General features: G+C 40.7%; 1 protein-coding gene and 1 pseudogene across 4 annotated transcripts; both read right to left on the bottom strand.

The window, feature by feature from the left end:
* Positions 1-2,375: 2,375 nt before the first annotated feature.
* Positions 2,376-23,454, bottom strand: FAM20B (FAM20B glycosaminoglycan xylosylkinase). Of its 4 annotated transcripts, none has more exons than XR_015698238.1 (9): positions 23,348-23,454; positions 15,296-15,821; positions 13,412-13,498; positions 11,525-11,634; positions 9,184-9,355; positions 7,690-7,881; positions 6,289-6,348; positions 3,923-4,857; positions 2,376-2,671 (listed from the first exon to the last, which is right to left on the bottom strand). XR_015698238.1 is itself a non-coding variant. In XM_087726836.1 (9 exons), the coding sequence occupies exons 2-8, from the start codon at positions 15,670-15,672 to the stop codon at positions 4,626-4,628; spliced, it is 1,230 nt and encodes a 409-aa protein (XP_087582962.1). In that variant the 5' UTR covers positions 15,673-15,821; positions 23,348-23,454; the 3' UTR covers positions 2,376-2,671; positions 4,589-4,625. The 4 variants fall into 4 exon arrangements, 3 of the variants coding, with proteins under 3 accessions (XP_087582962.1, XP_087582960.1, XP_087582961.1); XM_087726836.1 differs by having other exon boundaries at positions 4,589-4,857; XM_087726834.1 differs by lacking the exon at positions 2,376-2,671 and having other exon boundaries at positions 3,922-4,857.
* LOC148043372 (U6 spliceosomal RNA) lies at positions 12,915-13,015 on the bottom strand (annotated as a pseudogene).
* Positions 23,455-23,987: the final 533 nt, after the last annotated feature.

Genomic DNA, 23,987 nt, shown 5'->3' with positions numbered 1-23,987 from the left:
CACTGATGTGCTTTCTTTTCTCTCTCTTACAGGCTGATAGTATGTTACACACCAGTAGGTTGTTCGAACCTACTCTGTGGGTGTGGCCTCCTTTATGGGAGTGGCTTGCCGCCCATGTGACGGGATGGGAGTGGCTTACCACCCATGTGACCGGATATGAAGATGCTGACGACACTTGTCAGAACCACCTTAAATTACCCCACACACAGCACTGGCATGCATAAGAATAGGATGTAAACTTGTTTTTTAAAAGGCATCTTTGGTTTGCGTTAAAACAACTTCAACACACGCAATGTTCTGATTGCACCACAAACGCAGTAGTCATCCTTACCTTTCACAGAGCCACTGAGTTTTATAAATAGGAGCATGACAGTGTAGAATAATCATATCCAAGGACCAGTGGTGGGTTTCAAACATTTTTGGAACCTCTTCTGTAGGTGTGGCCTGCTTTCCGGGTCCACTGGTGGAACCCCTTCTAACCGGTTCGGTAGATTTGATGAACCGGTTCTACCGAATAGGTGCGAACTGGTAGGAACCCACCTCTGTTACACACATACACAGTTACACACCCTTCGCTGACAAATGAGGCCAGAGGACGCAGACTTTTCAAGTCATAGACTCAAGTGCATTCATTGATTGCAAGTTCAAATCCCAAAGTCTTTAATTACTCACCAACAACAGCATTTCTTTCAGAAACTGAAGCAATATGTGACTTGCGTACTACTGATATGAAGTCAGAGTATATTAATCACGCTCTCTATGCAATCCTAACCCAACAAAGCTAAGTGCTATTAATTGTAAATAAGCGTCATCCTAAATGGCTCCACTCATTATAGGAATTGTCACTGCCACCTCCCCAGAGGGTGGAGTTTTAAAAGGACTCTTCTGGTGGCTATTTGCAAGATGTTTAATTCCATATTGTAGAAACTGTTAAGGATGACTGTCTATGGTGACCTTAACACTACCAAGATGTTACCTTGAGGTAAGATGGGCGACATATAAACTTTATAAATAATAATACTCTGCACTTTGCCTTCTACACAGATATGATAAGTGTTTTCAAGACAGCGGTGAATTAAAACTCATTTTGCCAATTTCACCCATTTTTTGTGAATCTCTAATCTTCCGGAGTCTACAATTTTAGTTTTGTCTTAGTAGTGCTTAGAGCCGAGGTGGCGCAGTGGTTAAATGCAGCACTGCAGGCTACTTCAGCTGACTGCAGTTCTGCAGTTCAAATCTCACCGGCTCAGGGTTGACTCAGCCTTCCATCTTTCCGAGGTGGGTAAAATGAGGACCCAGATTGTTGTTGGGGGCGATATGCTGACTCTGTAAACTGCTTAGAGAGGGCTGAAAGCCCTATGAAGCGGTATATGTCTAACTGCTATTGCTCTTTTAAGCACTTTAAAAGTAGCTGTGATCAAAGCAACTTAGAAGATAGGAAGGAGAAAAATTGTGGCTGAGAAAAGGATGTTTACTAGAAAGATATAGAGATTTCTAATTCAGAGAGCTTTTTTTTTTATCAACTTGGAAAAGAAAAAATTAATAAGTATTTGAGGCCAGATGAAGAGAAAGGAGAGTGAAATTGTGTCATGCAAGCTGGGGCAAAATGATGCAATTCTTTCTGCAGTGTCTGTGTTGAATTTGTCAGAGGATGTTAGAGGCCGTGCAAGAACCCTTGGTCTTTTACATCCCCACCTAGTGTCCTGTGAGCTTTCCCTGGCCAAAGTTATAGCAATAGCAGTTAGACCTATATACCGCTTCATAGGGCTTTCAGCCCTCTTTAAGCGGTTTATAGTCAGCATATCGCCCCCACAGTGTGGGTCCTCATTTCACCCACCTCGGAAGGCTGAGTCAACCTTGAGCCAGTGAGATTAGAACCGCTGAACTCCAGATAACAGTCAGCTGAAGTGGCCTACAGTACTGCACCCTAACCACTGCGCCACCTCGGCTCTTATGCCCTTTAGATCAGGGGTTACCAACCTTTCAGACCTCCGGTATCACTAAATTCATAATTTTAACTCCCGTAGATAACTAATATGATTTTTTAAAAATATATTTAGTGCAATGTTAAAAATGCATATATTTTTTCTACGTACCATGGACCATGAGTTAATGACCGTTGCTTTAGATAGAACCAGGAGCAGCAACAGAAGGATGAGGTAGTGTTGATGAATAGCAAAGTAAGTCCACGTGGTTGGGAGATCCTGTGCAGTCCCAGCTTTGTTAACTTGTCTCAAACAATACTTAAAACATTTGCTTAAAATACAAATTTAGTTCTTTACAAACCTTGTGGTAACCCCCCCAATTGGAAATGTAATTAATATATTAATAAGTTATCTCTTTTATCAAAAATTTTCTTTCGAAGAATAATAAGCTCATGTTATTAAAATCTTTATTCACATAATACTCATCTATGCATAGCCTGATCCTTGGAAAACGCAAAACTGAGATTTGTTTTTCCTTTTCCCAACAGTTTCTACTCGTACCCACTCCAAAAGGCAAGTCTTTGGCAGCTTCAAGGTGAACATTTTGTTTCAGCTGCCATATGAATAAGTTACTTCTTAATAAATTATTTATTTTCTTTTTTTTTTAGCAACAGTTCCAGTTCTTCAGATGCAAGATAGCCTACATGTCTGTTCAAGCACAGGATGTCTCTTCCATTTTCTTTATCCTTAAAATAGCATAGAAAAGAAACATGGAGTTATTCGGGAAGTCTCAATCAAGGAGCAACAGCATCTTCCTGGTGTAGATTCATTGTGATTGTACACTTACCACGCATCCAGAAAAAATCATCTTAGCCACTGACATAATTGGGTGGTATTTGATAAAGAGTCTGAAGCTGGTGACCCTCATAATAGCAACTATTAACCATTTTCAAGTTATTGTTATTTGAGACATTTGGCTGAACCCGTCTAACAAAAATCAACTTATTTTTAAAGTTCTTTTTGTTAAAGTAGGCATAACACATGGGTATAAAACTCCATCACGTCACATTAACATATTGCAACATTTTTTGCATTTGCTGAGCGGGGTTGGGGTTGGGCATGGCCTGTGTGTGATGTATCCGGCTTGCAGGCTGCCAGTTTTGACATCCCTGGCATAACATCATCGGTAGGATTTGACATTAAGCCAACCGATAGTTTGGGCAACCACCTTAAGACAATTATTGGCATAGGCTGAAAACATGAGCCTAGAAAATGCTGCAGTGTAAGGAAAGTTATTGAAATAGATGCAAACATGATGGTGTTACTTTTTGCACCTGTGCGCATTAGGGTCTATTTTCAAAAAGAGAAAGCATGTCAAACTGATTTTAAAAACTATTAGAAATAACTGACAACATCTGGACCCTGTCTTTAAATTCCTGTGAACTGACATCCAGGATATAGCTATCAGAAACATTATCTATCATAGTAAATCTCTTGAGGTTTCCAATGCATGTTTCAGGGCGTTAAACATTGGAGTTAACATACAGAATTGTTTCCCACACATTTCCCTCCAATATCTTTGGCAGGACTATCAGGTGCATGAATCAAAACCAAGATACATAAATTTCCTGAAGCTAGAAACACAAATTACAACTCCTGCTAATGGTCACAAAGCCATGGAATCACAACTTGGATGAAAAAAAAACAAAAGATATGCATCTAAAATATCTTTAGTTCGGCTCAGATCTTGAAAACGACAGGCAATCCTTAACGCCTGACAGCGTAACACCTGTAACTTGCCTTACGGTAGTGGATAAAACATTGTTTTTCCTTCCGCAGGCACTCATCATGTCTTCTTAGATTTTCAGTATAGATCAGAAGTTTAGCAACAAATCCCGTTTTTTTTTAAATCTACAGCACTGACAGGACATAAAAGTACTGACTCAAACTCCACTTTGTAGGAGAAATGTTGAGTTCAAGGCGGAAAGAACCCTTACCTTTGAGAACACAATGATTTGCACAAAAATCTCTGATTAGAACTTAGCAGGATTGTGCGGGCCTGAGTAATTTCAGCCTTGTAGATGAACAGGTTTCAACAGTAATCTAGAACAGTCCTTTTCCTTCAGCAGTTTTGGATTTAACAGAACACTGAACACAATTATATATATATTCCCTTGTCCTTTAGAAAATTTCAGCAACAGATGCATGGATGTATATCTATCGGGGAAAGGCAGTAAATCTCTTCAATATCACATTTGCCCTACCCCTCCATCACTTTTTTTTTTTTTAATGGCCGGTATGGATGCCTAGATAGTGTATTCTTTAAACCCCTGAATTAGACTAAAATCTTAATGACTGTACTTGGAATCAGTTAGAAGAATAAGATCTTTTCTGGAACAAGCATGTATCAAGTGTCCCCATACCCATCTCTTCACAGGAAATCCCAGGAGAGTTCTCAGTGCAACATCCACTGCCAGCAATGGAATCCAAAAAGAAAAGAAAAAAAAGATACAGGGCTACTCAAGGGGAACTTTCTTGTCTTCAACAGCCAGCTTTCAAACTACAATGGTTTCTCTTCTGATGCAGAAATGCTGTTGTTTAATTCCAGTTTATCCTGCCCATATAGCCGTGCAGAACCAGTTGTGCTGTTTTCTATTTATTACCTTTAAAAAAATAATCCCCGTCAGTTTCTCTTAACAGCTACAAATGGGAAAGAGTCATTCTATCTTCCACCAATACAATGTCTGGCCCAAATTGATCTGTACATTGCTTTATGGTAGCCAAGATGTTCAGAAGCCGGAGATCCAGGGCATCCATATGGGAGGCAGACAGCACAGGTGCAATGGGATCATGAGACATAGCAGTTTTTAAGGCAGACTTCAGGACTCCATTCTTTATATAATTCAACCTGTTCCATGTGGAGACTCTGATACTGCAGAAGAAAAACATAGGAATGTAACACACTTCGGTTTTTATCGGAAGTCCAAACCTTCAGAAGACTTGCCAAACTATTTTCAATACTTTACGCTTTTTAAATAATGGAATGTTGTTATTTCTTAATCATCTCCCCGTGGAGATCCGGACCCTTACTACCCTCCAGGCCTTCCGTAAAGCCACTAAGTTCTGGCTGCTCCGGCAGGCCGGAGGCTGTTGAAGTATCCAGCCCCACGGTAACTATGAATGTTGTTGTATTTTAAATTGTTTGTTTGTCTTATTTATTCCCTTCCCCTTTTTATTGTAAGCCTCCCGGAGTCCTCCGGGAGTGGGCGGCATACAAGACTAATAAACATACAAACATACATATTATATAAACGTTACTACTCTGAAATCTACATTGAAATAAACACAGTATATCATAATTTACAGCACTACAATGAAAAAAAAGTCTTCCCAAAAGAAGCTTGTCACGGGATTTACTTATTCAGAGCTATGAACTACAGTGATATTCCAGAAACAGTTTTTAAATTAAATTAAAATTCATAAGCCTATATTTAATCACTAGTCTCAGGGAAGTGGGAATAGATGATAAGTGCTAAGTTGCATACAGAATCAATTAGCTTCCCTGGATATGAACTATAAGTCTACTATTTGGTAAAGCTGTTGCAAAATTATGAATATAAAGAATGATACTGTGGATATTTGGATGCATGACAATGAACAAAAGTTTTATTTTTTCCAACAAATGAAACCTCTGTCATGCTCAGTTCATGACTTGTAAGCTCTTGTTCCTGTATTCATCAAATAATTTTTCTTTACATGGACCCCAGAACTTAAGTGATTGTTAAATGCATTATGTGAAAGTCAGTTACAAGCCAGCAAAATCCTGATACCTCAAAATGTTGACACTCCCTCAAGAAAAAAGCTGCAAAAGTTAGAGGGAATGTCTTTCTCCGGCATTAATTCTTAATTCTCTTCCTTTAAACAGCTACTGTGTTTCCCCGAAAATAAGACAGGGTCTTGTTTTCTTTTGACCCCTGAAATAAGCACTTGGCCTTATTTTCGGGGAGGTCTTATTATTTTTAAGGTGCAGGAGGTGGCAAGTGTGGTCACCTCGTGGCTGCTGCTGTGTTGAGATATTTTTGTGGAGGGCTTATTTTCGAGGGAGGGCTTATTTTAGAACATGCGCTCAAAAGCCGGGGTGGTCTTATTTTCAGGGAAATAGGGTAGTTTTTCCAAACGTCTAGAGAACATAGATTCTAAAAACACATAATTGTGTATTTAACATTCTAAAATATTTTCTCAAATTCTAAAGCTGCCTTGGACTTATCATTAAACATAAGAACTGAAAAATACCTTAAATAAGATCTGTCTTGTTTTTAAGATAATATTCAAATAAGTCAATAACTTTTTATTCTGTACTCACATGCAGCACTGATAAAGAGGTGCAAGGATGCTTCTCTCATCCAAGGAAGGGTTTCCAAAACTGAAAAACAGATACAAAATGAAATATATATATATATATATTTCCCTCTGGAAAAGTCTGTACAACAGCTATCAGTAAAATGGTAAGACGGCAACCTTATCCAAAAGTGCCAGAAATGGAAGAAAATTAGCAATGTGCATCCATAAACACCAAGTCAGAAGACATGAGGAAAACTGCTTAATTTCACAACACATGAACAGTTTCAACAGGGAAATTGTGAGCTTTTACATCGATAAATAAGCCATATTTACACACCATTCAAGAGACAATAAAAAAAAGCTAAGAATATAAAAGCTAGAAGATATCTTTTTCAACTGACAACGCCTAGATAAGCAAGGATTAATACCAGGCAAACAATTAAGCAGAAAATAATACCCTAATTAAGAAATTACCAATGACAAAATCAAAACTTTACCAATGACAAAATCAAAATCAAGACCGCCTCCTGCCGATTACCTCCCTCAGACCGATAAGATCTCACAGGTTAGGTCTCCTCCGGATTCCATCGGCCAGCCAATGTCGGCTGGCGACTCCCCGGGGGAGAGCCTTCTCTGTTGCAGCTCCAGCCCTCTGGAATGACCTCCCCGTGGAGATCCGGACCCCTCACTACCCTCCCGGCCTTCCGTAAAGCCACCAAGTCCTGGCTGCTCCAGCAGGCCGGGGGGCTTGTGAAACATCCAGCCCCACGGAAATTGTGAATGTTGCGTCTTTTTAAAAGTGTTGCCTTTGTCTATTTATCCCCTTTCCCTTGTCTATTGTGAGCCGCCCGGAGTCCTCCGGGAGTGGGCAGCATACAAGACAAATAAAATGAAAATGAAATGAAATGAAAACTGCCAGAGCAAGCTACACCATATAAATCGGGAGTTAAGCCCCAAACTTACTGACTCTGGTGCTGTTACGTAATTGTATAATATATGTGCAAAGCAAATAAATAAACTCAGAGGACTCCCAAGTCATTCTTTCCCATAGATAAGAATTTGAAATGTATGAGGAATTCCTGATATTTCAGTTAGCTTTCAAACTAGATCAAACCTTTGGACAACCTTAACACTGCAGTAATTATGATAAACCAATTGTAATTATGATAAACCAACCCCATCAACCTGGGGTTGATGAGTTCCCCTCCCCTCTCGACTGGTATGGCTGTGTGATTTTCGTGTATTTTAATTATGTGTACTGTTGTTTATGTTCCCTTTCCCCTTTGAGTTGTTCGCCGCCCTGAGTCCCTCCTGGAGAAGGGCGGCATACAAATAAACCAAATACAATACAATACAATACAATACAATAATCTGGTGGCAATTATTTTACTGAAGGAATTTGCACGTCAGAGAACATTCCTACCTTTTGGCATTGTCAAGCAGAATAAGCATACTGGCCCCTTCATCATCCTGAAAACTTTCATAATGGTGTCTGTCAGCATTCCCAATCAGATAATCAAAGATGGCTGTATCAATGATGTCAAGAAGCCGTGGGCCTGAATCATAGGGTGAGGTCTTCTTTACAGCATCACAGTAACTCTCGTCATATTCCCATCTGAAAGCAGACACAGAAACTCAACCAAAACACTGTTGATCTTTTAAGATTTATAGTACAATTATGTAACTTCAAAGGGTTGAGAGAGAAGATTGCATAATTGGGGGGGAAAAAGAACTGCTGTTAAATTTAATTTTTTATCTCAAAATCTGTTTGATCAAAGACGATAGCAAAAGATGGCAAAATTGTCTCTTCTACTTCATTTTCTCTTTTAAGATAAAGATTTCTTCATTTATTTTCACCTTTTAGTTCATAAATGATGACTGGCAACATGGATATTCAGGGAAATGATGCAAAATAAAAAAGGATGATCAAATTGGAAGACTGATTTTTTGATATAAGCAGACTTGAACTGATCAAAACTAATACATAGATTGGAATTTCATTAACAGCTGCATGTCACACTTCAACTCATGGACTGATGCAAAATGAAACTGACCCAAACTTGAAACCAACTGCTTCATCCTTTCCTAATACAGATGTGCTTTTATAACGGTAGCTAACCCTATTGGCAGAAAGTAGAACTACTGCTGTTGAAAGCACTCTTTGAAAATGGATTTAGGGATTTTCAAGCAGATAAAATACATCTCAAAATTGAGGCCCTTGCCTTGTCTTATACCATGCCAGCCCAATAAACCTAAAAAATGATTTTGCTTTAGAAAACTTAAGAGGTTAACAAAAGAAAAACAAAAAACAAAAGAGGGACCTTCATTTCTCATTCATCTTTGAAATCTTTTGCCTCCTAGTTTCTCAGTGTGAACTTCGTTCTTCTGCATAAAAGGAACTGAGTTTTAACAATTAGTTAGGAAAAACCAGTGGTGGGATTCAGCCAGTTTGCACCTATTCGGGAGAACCGGTTGGTAACTTTCTAAATAGTACAGAGAACCGGTTGTTGGAAGAAATCTCCTATTGTTTTTTTTTCCACTTTACAGGGCTAATCCTGTAAGGAAGGCAGGAAGGAAACATCCTGGTGTTGTTTCTAGCCTAATCTTTTTTGACCTGCTTACAGAAACTGCCTCTCCAGTTAACCCTTGTTACATTGCAACAGCTAAGGCAAAGTGCCCATCGACCCGAGTGACCTCGAGTTGGCCACGCCCACCCAGTCACATGACCACCGAGTCCCACCTACAAAGATGGTCATTAGGGCAGAGAACCGGCTGTTAAATTATTTGAATCCCACCACTGGGAACAACATCTATTAGCAATTTAAGGCTGATACCTCCTTTTGCCTCTATAATTGTAGTCCATTCTCTGGATTGACCAACTGAAATGGCAAGGAGGTAATTGCTGTGAACTTCATACCTGGCTAACTTGCCCTCCCGGTACGTCCTGCCCCATGGATGCCGATGTTTCTGAAGAGGCCATACATCTGGCAGCCAAAGAGTGAGTGATCCTTCCATGGAATCTCCTTCAGCACAGGCTGGTTCTGTTTCCCGGCAGTAGTAGCACTTCCCATAGAAACAAGTATTGTTACCTGGAAAGCAAACAAACATTAGAACAAAGCAGCTTAGACCTAAATTAAACCCTTATACTAATTATTTTAACACTTCTCATTTCTAAGAAGCTTTCCGGGAAAGAAACCATAGGTTCTAAAAGGGTTGATTTGATGATCTTCATCATCTGTTGCAGTTGGAGCTCACCTCTCTGGGAGTAATGCTTAATTTATGAGGATTGTTTATTTCTAAACAGAGTTGGATTGTACAGTAATTTTATCTTGCATGGTCTCCACCTCCCAGTTCTTTCACTAGTTTGGAAACAGGCTTCAAGTAAACAAGGAAATACCTTTCGGTTCCACCACAAAACCGCGTTCGACTAAAGGGCGCTCGACAAAACCGCGTAGCTGACGTCATCACAGGGCGACAACAGCGCGGAGACAGAAGCACGCTGTAAACGCTAAACCTAAAATTAACCACTAAACCTAAACCTAACCCCCCTAAACCTAACCCTAAACCTAACCCTTAACCTAACCCTAAACCTAACCCTTATCCTAACCCTAAATCTAACCCTAACCCTTAACCTAACCCTAAACCTAACCCTAACCCTTACCTTAACTTGAATTGGCTTGCTTTCAAAGCGCTATTTAAAGCGCCCTTCTTTCTCCGCGCTTGCTGTTGTCGCCCTTTTGATGATGTCAGCGACGCGGTTTAATCGGGCGCGCTTTAGTCGAGCGCGGTTTTGTCGTGCCACGATACCTTTCTATGCTGATAATGAAAAAAATTGGCCAAATACAACAGCAGATACTTAACCGAGGTATGCATAAATGATCTGTTGTGGCATTTGGCCAGATTCTAAAAAAAAAAAATGGAATTCATATTCCAATTTCATATTCAAATAATTCATATTCAAAACCAGCCATCTCAAAATTTAAACAGTCTTCTCTTAACTGTTGAAATAATTGAGTAAAGACTAATTACAAGCAGTCTTCAACTTACAAGAAGTGACTGGAAAAATTGCCATTAAGTGAAGTATTCTGTGACTGCACATAGTTTTACAATCTTTTTTGCTGTGGTCATTAAGCAAATCACAATGGTCATTAAGCAAGATATGACCACAACTTGCGGCTTTTCCCTGCCAGCTTCCCCATGAACTATGATTTTCGGAAGCCGACTGGGAAGGTTGGAAATGGCAATCACTTGACCCCAATATGCTACAAACGTCAAAAAATGTGAGCCGGTTTCCAAGCACCTGACTCGTTAAGCAAGGCATCATATGAGCACGAAAACTCTGCAATGGTCATAAGTGCAAAGACCATTGCATTTTTTTGTAGGTCACTATTTTCAGTTGCTAAACATATACACATAAATCAAAGAGTAGTTGTACTACTCTGACAAATATCAGATAAAGTATTAACATGTCAAATACTAGATCTCAATGGAAGTTTTATTCAGGAATCAAAGTTACTCTCTGTGTGTTTGAGTTTGAGTTTCATTTTATTTATATGCTGCCCTATTCCCTGCGGGACTCAGGGCGGCGCACAAACCCGAAGGATGGGAAGGGAAAAACACAAAAACTACAAAAGTACAGGGCATTTAAAAAACAACCAACAGCCACACGATTCGAGAGGGGAAGGGAACTCATCGACCCCAGGCCTGCCGACACAGCCAGGTTTTAACGGCTTTTCGGAAGGCCTGGAGAGAGGTGAGGGTCCAAATATCTGCGGGGAGTTTGTTCCAAAGGGCCGGAGCTGCCACAGAGAAGGCCCTCCCCCTAGTAGCCAGATGACATTGGCTGGTAGACGGAACCCAGAGGAGGCCCACTCTGTGTGATCTAATGGGTCTTTGGGAGGTAATTGGCAGTAGGCGGTCTCTCAAGTACCCTGATTTATTTCTGATTTTCCACATTTGAGAATGGGGAGTATATTACCATATTGTCCTTACCAGGGCTAAGAGGCACGTGGTGTTTTGTCAAGATTGATGTTAGTCTCAAATCAGAATTTACAACCTAAAGGTGTGAATTCTATATGATTACTAACTCTAATATTTGTATAGATCTGCATCATTATTAATATTGAAAAAGGAGATAATTTGTATGTATGACACAGGGAGTTGTTAAGAGTATGATCTCTAGTGAGCATTCTTCAAATTGTATTTTCCCAAGGATCCAGGAATGTTACGAGAGACTTGTATTTTTTTTTTCAACCTACCTAAAGTCATGAAAGTACTAAGCAGTTGTTCTGTGGCAACAGGTTTGATCTCCGTGCGGAGGTTCACGAACCTACCAACCACAAGCGGGGCCCGCCGGAAGCCCAAGATTCTGTTTGAATGAGAAAGAATAAAATGAAACAAGATATGAATTCATATAACACAATAAAGAGCATAGGCTGGATCTATCTATGAAGCCTGTAGGAATCACCCAGTAAGTATCCTCAAAGGTTTAAGGCTCCTCGCATGTTAAAGTAATTTTAAATATAACTTCTTAATTAGTAATATCTATGTTTTATTTTGTTTTGTACGGCAACTGGTAATTTTTATTGCTCGTTTGGATTTTATAAATTTACTCAATTATGTGATGTACCCGTGGTTCACCCATGAGGCCAATGTTGAGAAAAGACACGGACACGGGCTTTCTCGGGATGAGGCGACCCAGATTAGGGTCTGGGAGCCCCTTTTATTGAGATAGGACAAAGGCAGGAGGAGCAATCAGCATGTGATTTAAGACAGCCTGTCAAACTACAATTGCTAATCTACTGCTCAGGGAAGTTCTGTCTATATATGGTCAAATCCTGGGCGTCATTGGGTAAGGCACATCTAGAGTCAACTATCAGGATGTTATGTCTTTTAGGAGTTTGTTTTTTCCTGTGTGGTTCAGCGTGGCTGCGCATGCCCTGTTATGCACTGGGCCATGGGTGACCGCCACACCTACACAAGGAGTTATATGACAACAGAATTAGAAATTGAGGTTAATAAAAACCTTTTTGCTTCTTTGCACTGTGCTCTTATTCATATGCCAAACCTCTGGATGTCCTTGGCTCAAAAAAAAGGATTTGCCAGAAGGGTTGGATTGTGTTTAGGCTGACTGTTTATTAATTGTTGTAATTAATCAAAGTGGTAGCAGCTCACCTGCTTCTGAAATGTATGGGAAATGTCTTGCAGCAACATAGAAGGACCAATAGTTCTTGAACTGAAGCACCAGAGATTTTCACAAGATTGACCAGAATAAAGATTGGACTTAATTGAGGTTTAAATTTAAATTTATTGGGGAAGAATGTGTCAAGACTGCTAATCTGTACTCTTAACTGAAAAACATGTATTGAAAGACCTGAACTGATTGTCAATTTTTGGTGGAGCACAATTTAAGAATTTAGGCCTTAACTATTAAAGGATTATGTTGAAATAAACCCGCTAAGCATCGTCCCTCTAACGATGCCGTCGCTCTTTGAGTTGGCCCCGAACTCTCAAAAGGATTGGGTCTTCACTCTCTTGAAATTCTACCCCCTATTCCAGCAGAAGAATCACATTTTCTTTTTAGCTAGGCTTTTTTTAAATGTTTAAATTGGTTTATAATTTATATTAACTGATTTTATAAAAGTTTAATTATTTATGTTTTGTCTGTTATTGTTAGTGTGTCATCCTTGCCCAGGGACCATGCTAATCTTCCCTGTGCCAATTTGGCTATGTGCTGCCAAAGTGAGCACCTTTTATTTTGTCAGCCACTTTAAATGCCCTTTGGATAGAAAGGTGAGGTGTAAATTGAATGACTAAATTAAGTATATCGTAACTGTGAGCCGACAAATGCGCGCACGACAAAACCACGGCGAGAAAATTGCGATGTCATAAACGTGCCCAGAACAACGCGCCAACAAAACTGCGCCCCCCAAAACACGCGATTTAAGTTAAGGTTAGGTTTAGGTTCAGGGTTAGGTTCAGGGTTAAGTTTAGGGTTAGGGTTATTAGGTTGTAATTATTTGTTTGTTGAAGGCGCGCTTTTGCACTCATTCGTCGGCGTGATTTAGAACTTGCGGTTTTCTCGCCAGTTTCGTCGAGTGCGCATTTGTCGGTGAACCTATTGTAACAAAGTATCAAAATTTTACCTGTCTAGATGGAAGGCTGCCACCTCTGCATTATGTCTGTCATAACCAGCATATGGCTCTCCTTCTATTACATAGTCTCTGGGATATCTAAAAATGATGAAAAGATAAGTGATTATTTGACTAATGGATTTGATTTCAGATTAAAGAAGAATCCTCGGTAAACTACCACTCTTCTTCACCCCAAGTAGTAATGAGAATAAAGTAATTCTGAATAAACTTTTCTCAGTGCCAAATCTTCTAACAATTAGTTGTACTTCCACATATAGAACTTGTACTTCCACATACTTCACAAACACTTCCATTCCAGAGGCACAGACCAGTGGTGGGTTTCAAAAACTGTTCGAACCTACTCTGTGGGTGTGGCCTCCTTTGTGGGAGTGGCTTGCCGCCCATGTGACCGGATGGGAGTGGCTTGCCGCCCATGTGACCGGATGGGAGTGGCTTGCCACCCATGTGACCGGATATGAAGATGCCGACGACACTTGTCAGAACCACCTTAAATTATCTCACACACAGCACTGGCATCCATAAGAATATGATGTACACCTGTTTTTTAAAAGGCATCTTTGGTTTGCGTTAAAACAACTTCAACACACGCAATGTTCTGATTGCACCACAAACGCAGTAGTCATCCTTACCTTTCACAGAGGCCCTGAGTTTTATAAATATAAGTATGATAGTGTAGAATAATCATATCCAAGGACCAGTGGTGGGTTTCAAAAAAATTTGGAACCTCTTCTGTAGGTGTGGCCTGCTTTCCGGGTCCACTGGTGGAACCTCTTCTAACCGGTTCGGTAGATTTGATGAACCGGTTCTACCGAATAGGTGCGAACTGGTAGGAACCCACCTCTGGCACAGGCCCATTTCTTACTTAGAAGGAATGGTATGGGATTTCAGCAAATATCTATTCATTATACTGATCTTAATTGCATATTCCTCCTATTAGGGAACAATGACCAGGCACTCCTGTTTGGAAAAAAACCTAATGCAAATTTACATGCTAAGGCCTGCTATAATTTGTTACTGCGTTGTGTGAATTTGCAATTCTTGTTTTATGACACAATGAATGCAAACTTTATGACTTATGCACAAGCTACAACTTTGCTCAAATCCAGCCATTAAGCTGTTGTCAGCCATTAAGCAGATACCGTATATACTCGAGTATAGGTCGACCCGAATATAAGCCGAGGCACCCAATTTTACCACAAAAAACTGGAAAAGTTATTGACTCGAGTATAAGCCTAGGGTGGGAAATGCAGCAGCTACCGGTAAATTTCAAAAATAAAAATAGATACCAATAATGTTTTTGAATATTTATTTCAAAGAAAAACAGTAAACTAGCGGTGTATTCAATGAAATACTTCACTCACCTCATGATGCTGATGTCCCGCTGTGATGATGATGTCCCGTGCAGCCGCGGGAGCGATGTCCCGCCTCCTATGACACACGGCACAGTGATTCCTATCATTGGATCACTGTACCAGAGGAGGTGGGACATCGCTATGTGGCTGCTTGCCATAACAAGGAGGAGGTGGGACATCGTTGCAGAGCGGCAGGAGGGGGAGGAAGGGGAATCGTAAGACAGCCCTGCATTACATTAGAACGTGAGGAGGGGGGATGGTGCGGTGCGCGCTGCGCGGCAAACTGACACAGAGGGAGGGGAAACTCACAGGGGCACTGGGCCATTCACGAGTGTCACCCAGCGGCATGGCCCCGCCCCTTTTTCTCCTCCATTTCGGGCAAATTTTTCACTGACTCGAGTATAAGCCGAGGCGGCTTTTTTCAGCCCAAAAAGTGGGCTGAAAAACTAGGCTTATACTTGAGTATATACAGTAACAAAAAAGACTAGAGATGATATTATTTGTGACTGAAGAATCATTTTACCTCTTAGGCTTGAAGACCACTTTCTGTCCACCTTCCAGCACAAGTAGGGCTTTCAACTGGGTGCCCTTATAGCCCACGTCTGCTTTGACGATCTTCTTGGTAGCCATAGCATGCATCACAGCCCCCAGCTCTGGCGTTTCCTCCGGATACACTTCACGTGGCACCACCCACTGGGCTGCAATCTCCCAAGGAGACTGCAGCGTGTGATCAAGTCGCGGGTCCAATTCGATCCGTAGACTCGTCATCATGCGATGGAAGGCGCGCTGGTCCTCGCGGTTGGCTGCGGATGTGTCCAAGTTGTCGATGAGGAAAACCTTTGTGAAGATAAAGATGACGAGGAGGATTGCCAGAAGGACCACACGTTGCTTCAACTTCATGATGATTAGTAGTCCTTTCCTGGTGGCTTATCAAAGGCTACAGGGAATCTCTCACAAAACAAGATAATACGCAGCACAGTTCCTGATTAATTTTATTCAGTATCTTCAATCCAAATGATCCATTGTTGCAACCACCTCTTCTGGTACTCCTGTAATTAAAGTCACAATTGAATTTTGTGCCATTAGCAAATTCAGCAGGTATCTCTAGAACAGAAGTTGCTGATTTATAACTACAATTTACTTGAGAGCCGAGGTGGCGCAGTGATTAAATGCAGCACTGCAGGCCACTTCAGCTGACTGTTAGCTGCAGTTCGGCGGTTCAAATCTCACCGGCTCAGGGTTGACTCAGCCTTCCATCCTTCCGAGGTGGGTGAAATGAGGACCCAGACTGTGGGGGCGATATGCTGACTCTGTAAACCGCTTAGGGAGGGCTGAAAGCCCTATGAAGCGGTATATAAGTCTAACTGCTATTGCTATTGCTACTTAAAAACAATCTATTTCAATGGGGTTACCCATAACTTAGACAGATACGTTTCAAATCAGGACCTACTGAAAAATAGCTCCTACCTCAAACAAATTTTCAGAAAATGAATGTGTTACCACTAAATACGTAGAACTGATTGGGCTTTAACTCAACTTTTATAAAGATACAATTTATTTCCACTTTTCTTGGAACATGGGAAGGCTATTATTTTGTTTCCAACTTAGGCAGAGAGCTATATAAAACATAATTAAAATACCAGTCTTGTGCCATACCATGATGGGAGCAAGTACCTTACTTTGAAGATATTCACGGCAGTATAAAAGACTTGACTTAACTGCTAATTACGATACATAGGAATGGATTATTTGTACCTTTTGAAGGTCCAAATGCCATAGCATGAGGTTTTCATGCTCCAAGGTTAGCACTGTCAGGCTATAGTTCTAATTACAAATAGAACTTTTTTCTATAAAACAAACCATGGTTACTCAAACCAAGATTTAATGCAATGCGTGAACTCAATGAAAATCTTTTTTTAAGAAGTGTGATAATTATATACCAGATATTGTACAAGAAAATGTTTGTTTCTATTACCTGGAATTGCGCCATTCACATTTTTTTTGCGTTTTCTATTTCAAAACAAATCTGTTTTGATTCACAGTAAATGAAGTTTCTACATATTCTCATTTTTCTATCATCTCTATATCCTCCACTCTCTCAATAGTCATTACAATTTTAAATTGTATGTCCCATATAGCATCTTTTATTTATTGAATTCCATTTATATTCTGCACCTTCTCTAATAAGCTCAGAGCAATTTTTAATGGCTCTCACCAATTTTCAGGAATAGACCTGTTTCTGTAAAATACCATGTACATTAAAAACACTGCATTTATAATAATTAGATTTTATATAGAGCAGTAGTTGTAGGCAAATGGTAAAAAACACTTCCTGCAGCAACAGCAAAGAACAGCAGGAGATGATTGAAATCACCTTTAAACCTACAAAACAGCCATAGAGTATTTGTTTTAAAGGAGTAATATACTATTCTCCATGAGCCCCTGAGAATATTTTACAATGCATTTCTTCTAGAATTCTAATCTAACAGTATTTCTCCTACTAGAATCTCATCACAGTAAAACATATTTAATTCTGCAGAACGTATTAAATATTTTTTCACTTGCTAGAATCATAACACAAGAGATGTGCATTCTACTGCTAAAGGAGCAATATAAGCAGTTCTTTCCCAGACTGGAGAAAAAAACTGCGCTAGTACTGTACAAACTCCAAAGTTTGAAAAAGAAGCAATTTCTTCTTCCAATATTTTATAATATTGAACAAAAACTGTATCCTAAATTAATAGAATACAAGGCAGAATTTTAAAAAATGCATAGCACTAGCATCAGTTTGCAAGATTATTTAATTTAATGACAATTTATTAGCAGATAAATACTGGTAGGTTCTAATAACAGTATGTTTGAAATCCAGATGCAAATTCCCAAAACAAATTCCCTGTTTCTTCCAATCCCAAGTAAACTTTCAATTTATAAGAATGTTCTGAAAATCACAAGCAAAATTGTCTGCTGTTTTAGTAGTAGGTAGACTAACACAGTAGAACTAATGTAATTGAAATGGTCTTGGGAAGAAGAGAAATGGAAAAAAAAACCTTTGAAACATCCTGTGTCTGACAGACTGTGAAAACCACAGAAGTGGAAAATGACAGGCAGATGGCATCTATCTTATGCGCATTCTACATGCTCCTTTGGATGTTAATGGCTTAAGACATGCATTTATTCTCATATCGTTGTATTCATCTTAAACTACAATACACAATAATGTATTTTAAATTCAGTTTCCCCAAGACATTAAGTACTACTGCTGAATCTCTTTAACACTGATTATCAGTTAAACCATCAACCATAATAACTGTTGTATTTCTCCAATGTGAATATGAATAAAGCAGGAAAGGGTGTATAGGTGTGTGTGTACATATAAATATATATCAGTGTTTCTCAACCTTGGCGACTTTAAGTCCTGTGGACTTCAACTCCCAGAATCCCCCAGCCAGCACAGCTGGCTGGGGAATTCTGGGAGTTGAAGTCCACAGGACTTAAAGTCGCCAAGGTTGAGAAACACTGATATATATGGATGTGCGCAGGTATAAGTACAGTGTTTCCCCGAAAATAAAACTGGGTTTTATTTTCTTTTGACTCCTGAAAAAATGGCTAGGACTTATTTTGGGGTGGGTCTAATTTATTGACTCACCTTGCGGTGGTGGCATTGACAGCCCCGCCAAGCAGGAGCCCGCTGCTGGCCCACTTCTTCTGTGGCTGCTTTCCACCACTCACACATGTCGCTCTCGGTCTCCATTTCACCATCAGAGCCCTCCCAAAAGCCCTCTGCAGCTGAGAAATGGGCTCTGGATTGATGGGCGTGGCGCCCCTGGCTTCCATTTTGCCTTTAGATGCGTTTCGGAAAGCCCTCTGCAGCCGATAACAGAGTTCCGGATTGAGGCCGGGGACGACACGTGTGAGTGGCAGCAAGTGACCACAGAAGGTGAGACAGGTGTTGCAATTCCACCCCTACCCTAGCTTAATTTTACCCCATCCCACCTCCTGAACTACAGAATGGGCAGGGTCTTAATTAGGGCTAATTTTGAGTGCACACATTCAAAAGCATAATAGAGCTTCTTTTCGTGGTGGGTCTTATTTTAGGTACTATACAGGGAAAAACTGTATGAGATTTATTTCCGATTAAGCCAGTAGTATGGTATGCATGATATTTGATTATTTAGGAATGCTATGAATGGCTGAGAAAGAAATATGGGCATGTGTATGAGATATAGTGATCAGGAACAAAAAAGTATTATATGAAGATGAACTTATGAGAGATTTAGGAAACCCACAAGCAGTATGTAAATTCCAAAGTTTTAATTAAGGGAATGTCATTCTAGAAGGTGTTCTAGAAAATCTGAATGATGAAATGAAAATGACTGTAATTAGAATTAGTATATTAGTATATTAGTATATACTGTACTAGTTTGTACAAATATTTGGGCTACATTATTTAATGGGGGAAAAATAGCTGTTTTAAGAGGTCTGAAAAACATTTTACATTCTTTCATTGAAAGAATTCTAAAGGCATGCAATAAAATGCAACAGTTTAAGGTACTTTTCACATCTCAATATTTTAGAATGATCACCTGCAGACAAACATAACATTTTAAAACTGTTTCAAGCTGCCTAAAAAGGAAAACAAAATTACCTCCAAAAAGATTCCAGCTTATGTTTTCATAGAGGTAAAAAAGTTTCTTTTCTTGCTTGATCAGCAATGCAGACTAAATGGCCTTTATGCCACCGATTAGAGTACAAATCGTGCAGCCATTTTTTTTCTTTACATACCCTTGTAAACTATGTTCCAACTTTTCTTAACCTAACTAGTAACAGTTCCCCTTTGAAAAGAAACACTGATATGGCTTAATAGTGATTCAGCAGTGGATTAATTCACTTCTCTACCATATCCACTCAAAGAAACTTAGTTCTGTACTTCTATAATGATGAGATAAAATAATTGCCCACTTGGTAAAAAAACCAAACCTGTATATAAACTTATAAAAAAACCCTATTATTGTACACTTGATATTGATCAGTTGATGTCTGAATGGACCCCGCTGAAAAACATCAGGACTGTAACCAATTATTGTTGCAATCAGGGCCGGATTTTCCTATAGGCTAACTAGGCTTCAGCCTAGGGCCTCAAGATCAAGAGGGGCCTACATTCAAATTGTTAGCAAAATTAAAATTACACTATTCTAAAAACAGTGAACACTAAAACATTGAACCGAAACTAAGGAGAAATTCTACGCATATGACTAATAAACAAACATAAAAATGTATTGGTTAAGATCGTTCCAGCGCCGCAGCAGTTGGGGAGCCCGCCCACGTTCCCGGCACCGGCGGTCGGGCGAGAGGCGCGGCCGCTCCCAGTAGCCGCCCCGTCGACGCGGAGCCCACCAGCGGTCAGGCAGGTGAGGGCGAGGAGGCCGAGCTGGGCAGCTGAGCGCAGCAGGGGAGGCGGCTGGCCTCGCTGCCTTTGCCGCAGAGCAGAGCCGCCCTCCGTCGGGAGGCCAGCTATATATATATATTGATATATATTGATATATATCACAGTAATGATGTATTTTATTGTCTCTCATGCAATTTACAAACTTAAAAATGGAGGTGAAAGGGCCTCATAAGTGGAATAGCCTAGGGCCTCTTTTCATCTAAATCCAGCCCTGGTTGCAATCATTTAATGCTGCAGATATCAAGGGATAAAGAGGTATAGAGAACAAGAACTAAAAACTGAGAGAGAAAAGAATCAAAATTGAGAAATAGCTAAGGGTAAAAATCTATATGGTGGGTTCAGAATGTCTTCCAAATATATTTATTTTATACTGAAAGACTGACTTTCCAAATACTAAGTACATAAGTACATCAGATCAGAAATTATTATGTATCCATCAATGGAGCCAAAAGAAGTGGCTACCATATAAATGATTAAAAAATAAATCTAATAACTGTATTTATTATTACATTTATTTAATTTTTGTAACATCTTCTCAAATAAAAAGAAAATTGTTTCAAGGAATCGGTTGATTTTTGCAAAGCATGCATCATCATCACATCCTATGCCAAGCAGATTGGGCTAGAATGCATGAATAAGTATAAGTATAATCTTTATTGTCATTGTACTTAAATACAACAAAAATGGTTGTTTGAATCGAATAACATTTCTTATTACAGTCAAAATATTGCACGATACATCCTGGCACCCTATGAACTTATAGCAATAATTTTATAGATTTAGAATTTATTTAACATGACCACTTAAAACACCTGCATCTTATTTTCTTCCAAGTAATTCTATTAAAAGGGTGTAATTACAATACTGCTTCTGCTATATCGTACATGCAAGTGTTAGAATCTGCTTAAAGCTCTCAAGATCTTCATGGGCTTCTCCACCTGAGATCAGGTGTTTGGGAAAAGATCCTTCCTCTTCTGCGGAACCCCCCCCCCCCGAAGTTAAGGAGACTGCTACTCTGCTACTCCTTAAGCACCGAAGGGAGTTTTTAAAATGGATATTGATACAGGCATCGATCTCTCCGGGACATGCAAGGGATGCTGTTGTACCTCCTCTCCTCTTTTACATATTCAATTTTGAAAATGGGGGGGGGGAGACCCGGAGGAAAAAACCCGCGAAGAATACCTTCAGTTTCCCATGGAATAGCAGCAACGCGGGGAGCCCTCCATGCACTTAGGGTGCTAAAGATGCATTATCTACCTATAAGTGGCATTTAATATTTACTTTTCTTTTTTTTAAGCAATTTTTTATTTCCATTTTCACAGCAAACAATCACATGTATACTATACATAGCCAGTATCATATAGTATTAAATAATGATTACATCAGTTCCACTTGTCATCAACACCCCAAAAAATAAAAACCCATTATTAGCTCTTCTGCTCTCCATACACCTCTTTCTTCTACCTCTCTCCTATCTCCTTTCTTCCCTCCATCATCCTTTCCTACCCTACTTCCCCTTCCTTTCTCCTTCTCCTCTCTCTACATTCCACTCCTCCTTATCCTCCTCATCTTCCCCCCTTACCCTCTCTCCTATCCCTCTCTTCCCATCTTTCTTCTCCCTTCTGTTTCCCACTCTTCCTCTCATTGGTGTATTTCCGCTTCCATATCAATATACTTAACATATCCTTGGCCCAAGGAGATAATCTTTTCTTTTTGATATCTTCAGTTCCACGCAGAATAGCAGCATGTGGAGCCCTCCATGCACTCAGGGTGCTAAAGGTGCATTATCTACCTATAAGTGGCATTTAATATTTACTTTTTGATATCTTCAGTTTCCCACGGAATAGCAGCAACGCGAGGAGCCCTCCATGCACTCAAATGTGCTAAAGATGCATTATCTACCTATAAGTGATATTTAATATTTTCTTTTTGATATCTTCAGTTCCCCACGGAATAGCAGCAACGCGAGGAGCCCTCCATGCACTCAGGGTGCTAAAGATGCATTATCTACCTATAAATGATATTTAATATTTTCTTTTTGATATCTTCAGTTTCCCACGGAATAGCAGTAATGTATGGAGCCCTCCATGCACTCAAGTGTGCTAAAGATGCATTATCTACCTATAAGTGGCATTTAATATTTTCTTTTTGATATCTTCAGTTTCCCATGGAATAGCAGCAACGCGAGGAGCCCTCCATGCACCCTAAAGATGCATTATCTACTTATAAGTGGCATTTAATATTTTCTTTTTGATATCTTCAGTTTCCCACGGAATAGCAGCAATGTATGGAGCCCTCCATGCACTCAGGGTGCTAAAGATGCATTATCTACCTATAAGTGGCATTTAATATTTTCTTTTTGATATCTTGTTTCCCACGGAATAGCAGCAATGTATGGAGCCCTCCATGCACTCAAATGTGCTAAAGATGCATTATCTACCTATAAGTGATATTTAATATTTTCTTTTTGATATCTTCAGTTCCCCACGGAATAGCAGCAACGCGACGAGCCCTCCATGCACTCAGGGTGCTAAAGATGCATTATCTACCTAATATTTTCTTTTTGATATCTTCAGTTTCCCACGGAATGATGCATTATCTACCTATAAGTGGCATTTAATATTTTCTTTTTGATATCTTCAGTTTCCCACGGAATAGCAGCAATGCGAGGAGCCCTCCATGCACTCAAGTGGGCTAAAGATGCATTATCTACCTATAAGTGGCATTTAATATTTTCTTTTTGATAACTGTGGCAAAAAGACGCCACAGTTCTGCCCCCTCCAGGTGCACACGTACACGGGATTGCACGCTCCCACAAACACACGCACGCTCGCTCTTTCACACGCACACACAAGCGCTCCGCCCGACATCCCCTCCCTCGAAGGCAAAGAGAGGGAAGCCCCATATATACACTCCCGACAATCCCCCCTTCCCATTTTTCTTTTCCCTTCCCCGATACCTCCTTTGCTTTTGTCCCACTGCCCGGTCTGCGGATCCCGCCAGGGGAGGAAGCACCATGCAAAGTCGGGCCCAACAACTCCTCCACCGGCTTGCGCGTTTGCTTGCGCGCTTTCCCCCCTCGGCTGCCTCCGCCCGCCCACCCACTCCGTCTGCGTCCCTTCTCCTTACCCAGCCAACAGGCGGCAACGCGCCATCGCCGTTCCCGAGGCCGCCCGACAGGCCGGGCTCCCCTCCGCCTTCGCAAGCCTCTCACCTCCCCTGACTGGCAGCCGACCCCACCCACCCGCCCGCTTCTCGCGGTTCTCCCCGCCCCGTCCTCCCGCGCCAGCCAATGGGCGCGCTGGGAAGAGGCCAAACCGCCCACTCCGAGCCGAGCCCAAGCGCGCGCTTGTTCTCGCGCTAAGACTTGAAACTCCGCCCCCCCCACAAGAGTGCCAGAAGGAGCCGCCGCATGCCCCGCTCCACCAATGGTGCTTGATCGCGCTTGCCTGCCTTCTTTCGGTAGCCAATAGGAAAACACGTTAGCTAAGACCCTTCCACGTAGCCTTGGTGGGCGGGATCTTGCCAACTTGTCTTTTTAACTCTCGCGTGTCTGTGAAGGGATAGGCGGCGGGGGGGGGGCGGGAGTTGTCTATGAAAAAAATAAAATAAATGTATAGAAGGGGTTGTTTCAGGGGTGGGTCTCTGCCAGTTCTCACCTCTTCTATAGAAGAGGTTCCACAAATCTACAGTGCCGTTTAGAACCGGTTCCAACTCCCTCCCCCCCCCCGCCCGTCCGCACATCATCAAGACGAAGAGCGAGAGGAGG

Source organism: Thamnophis sirtalis, unplaced genomic scaffold, assembly GCF_051295495.1.
Source record: "Thamnophis sirtalis isolate CommonGarterSnake01/CBP01778 unplaced genomic scaffold, rThaSir2_p1.2 scaffold_12, whole genome shotgun sequence".
Lineage (NCBI taxonomy): Eukaryota > Metazoa > Chordata > Lepidosauria > Squamata > Natricidae > Thamnophis > Thamnophis sirtalis.
The sequence above is the reverse complement of the archived record's forward strand: the minus strand, read 5'-3'. Positions and strand labels throughout refer to the sequence as shown.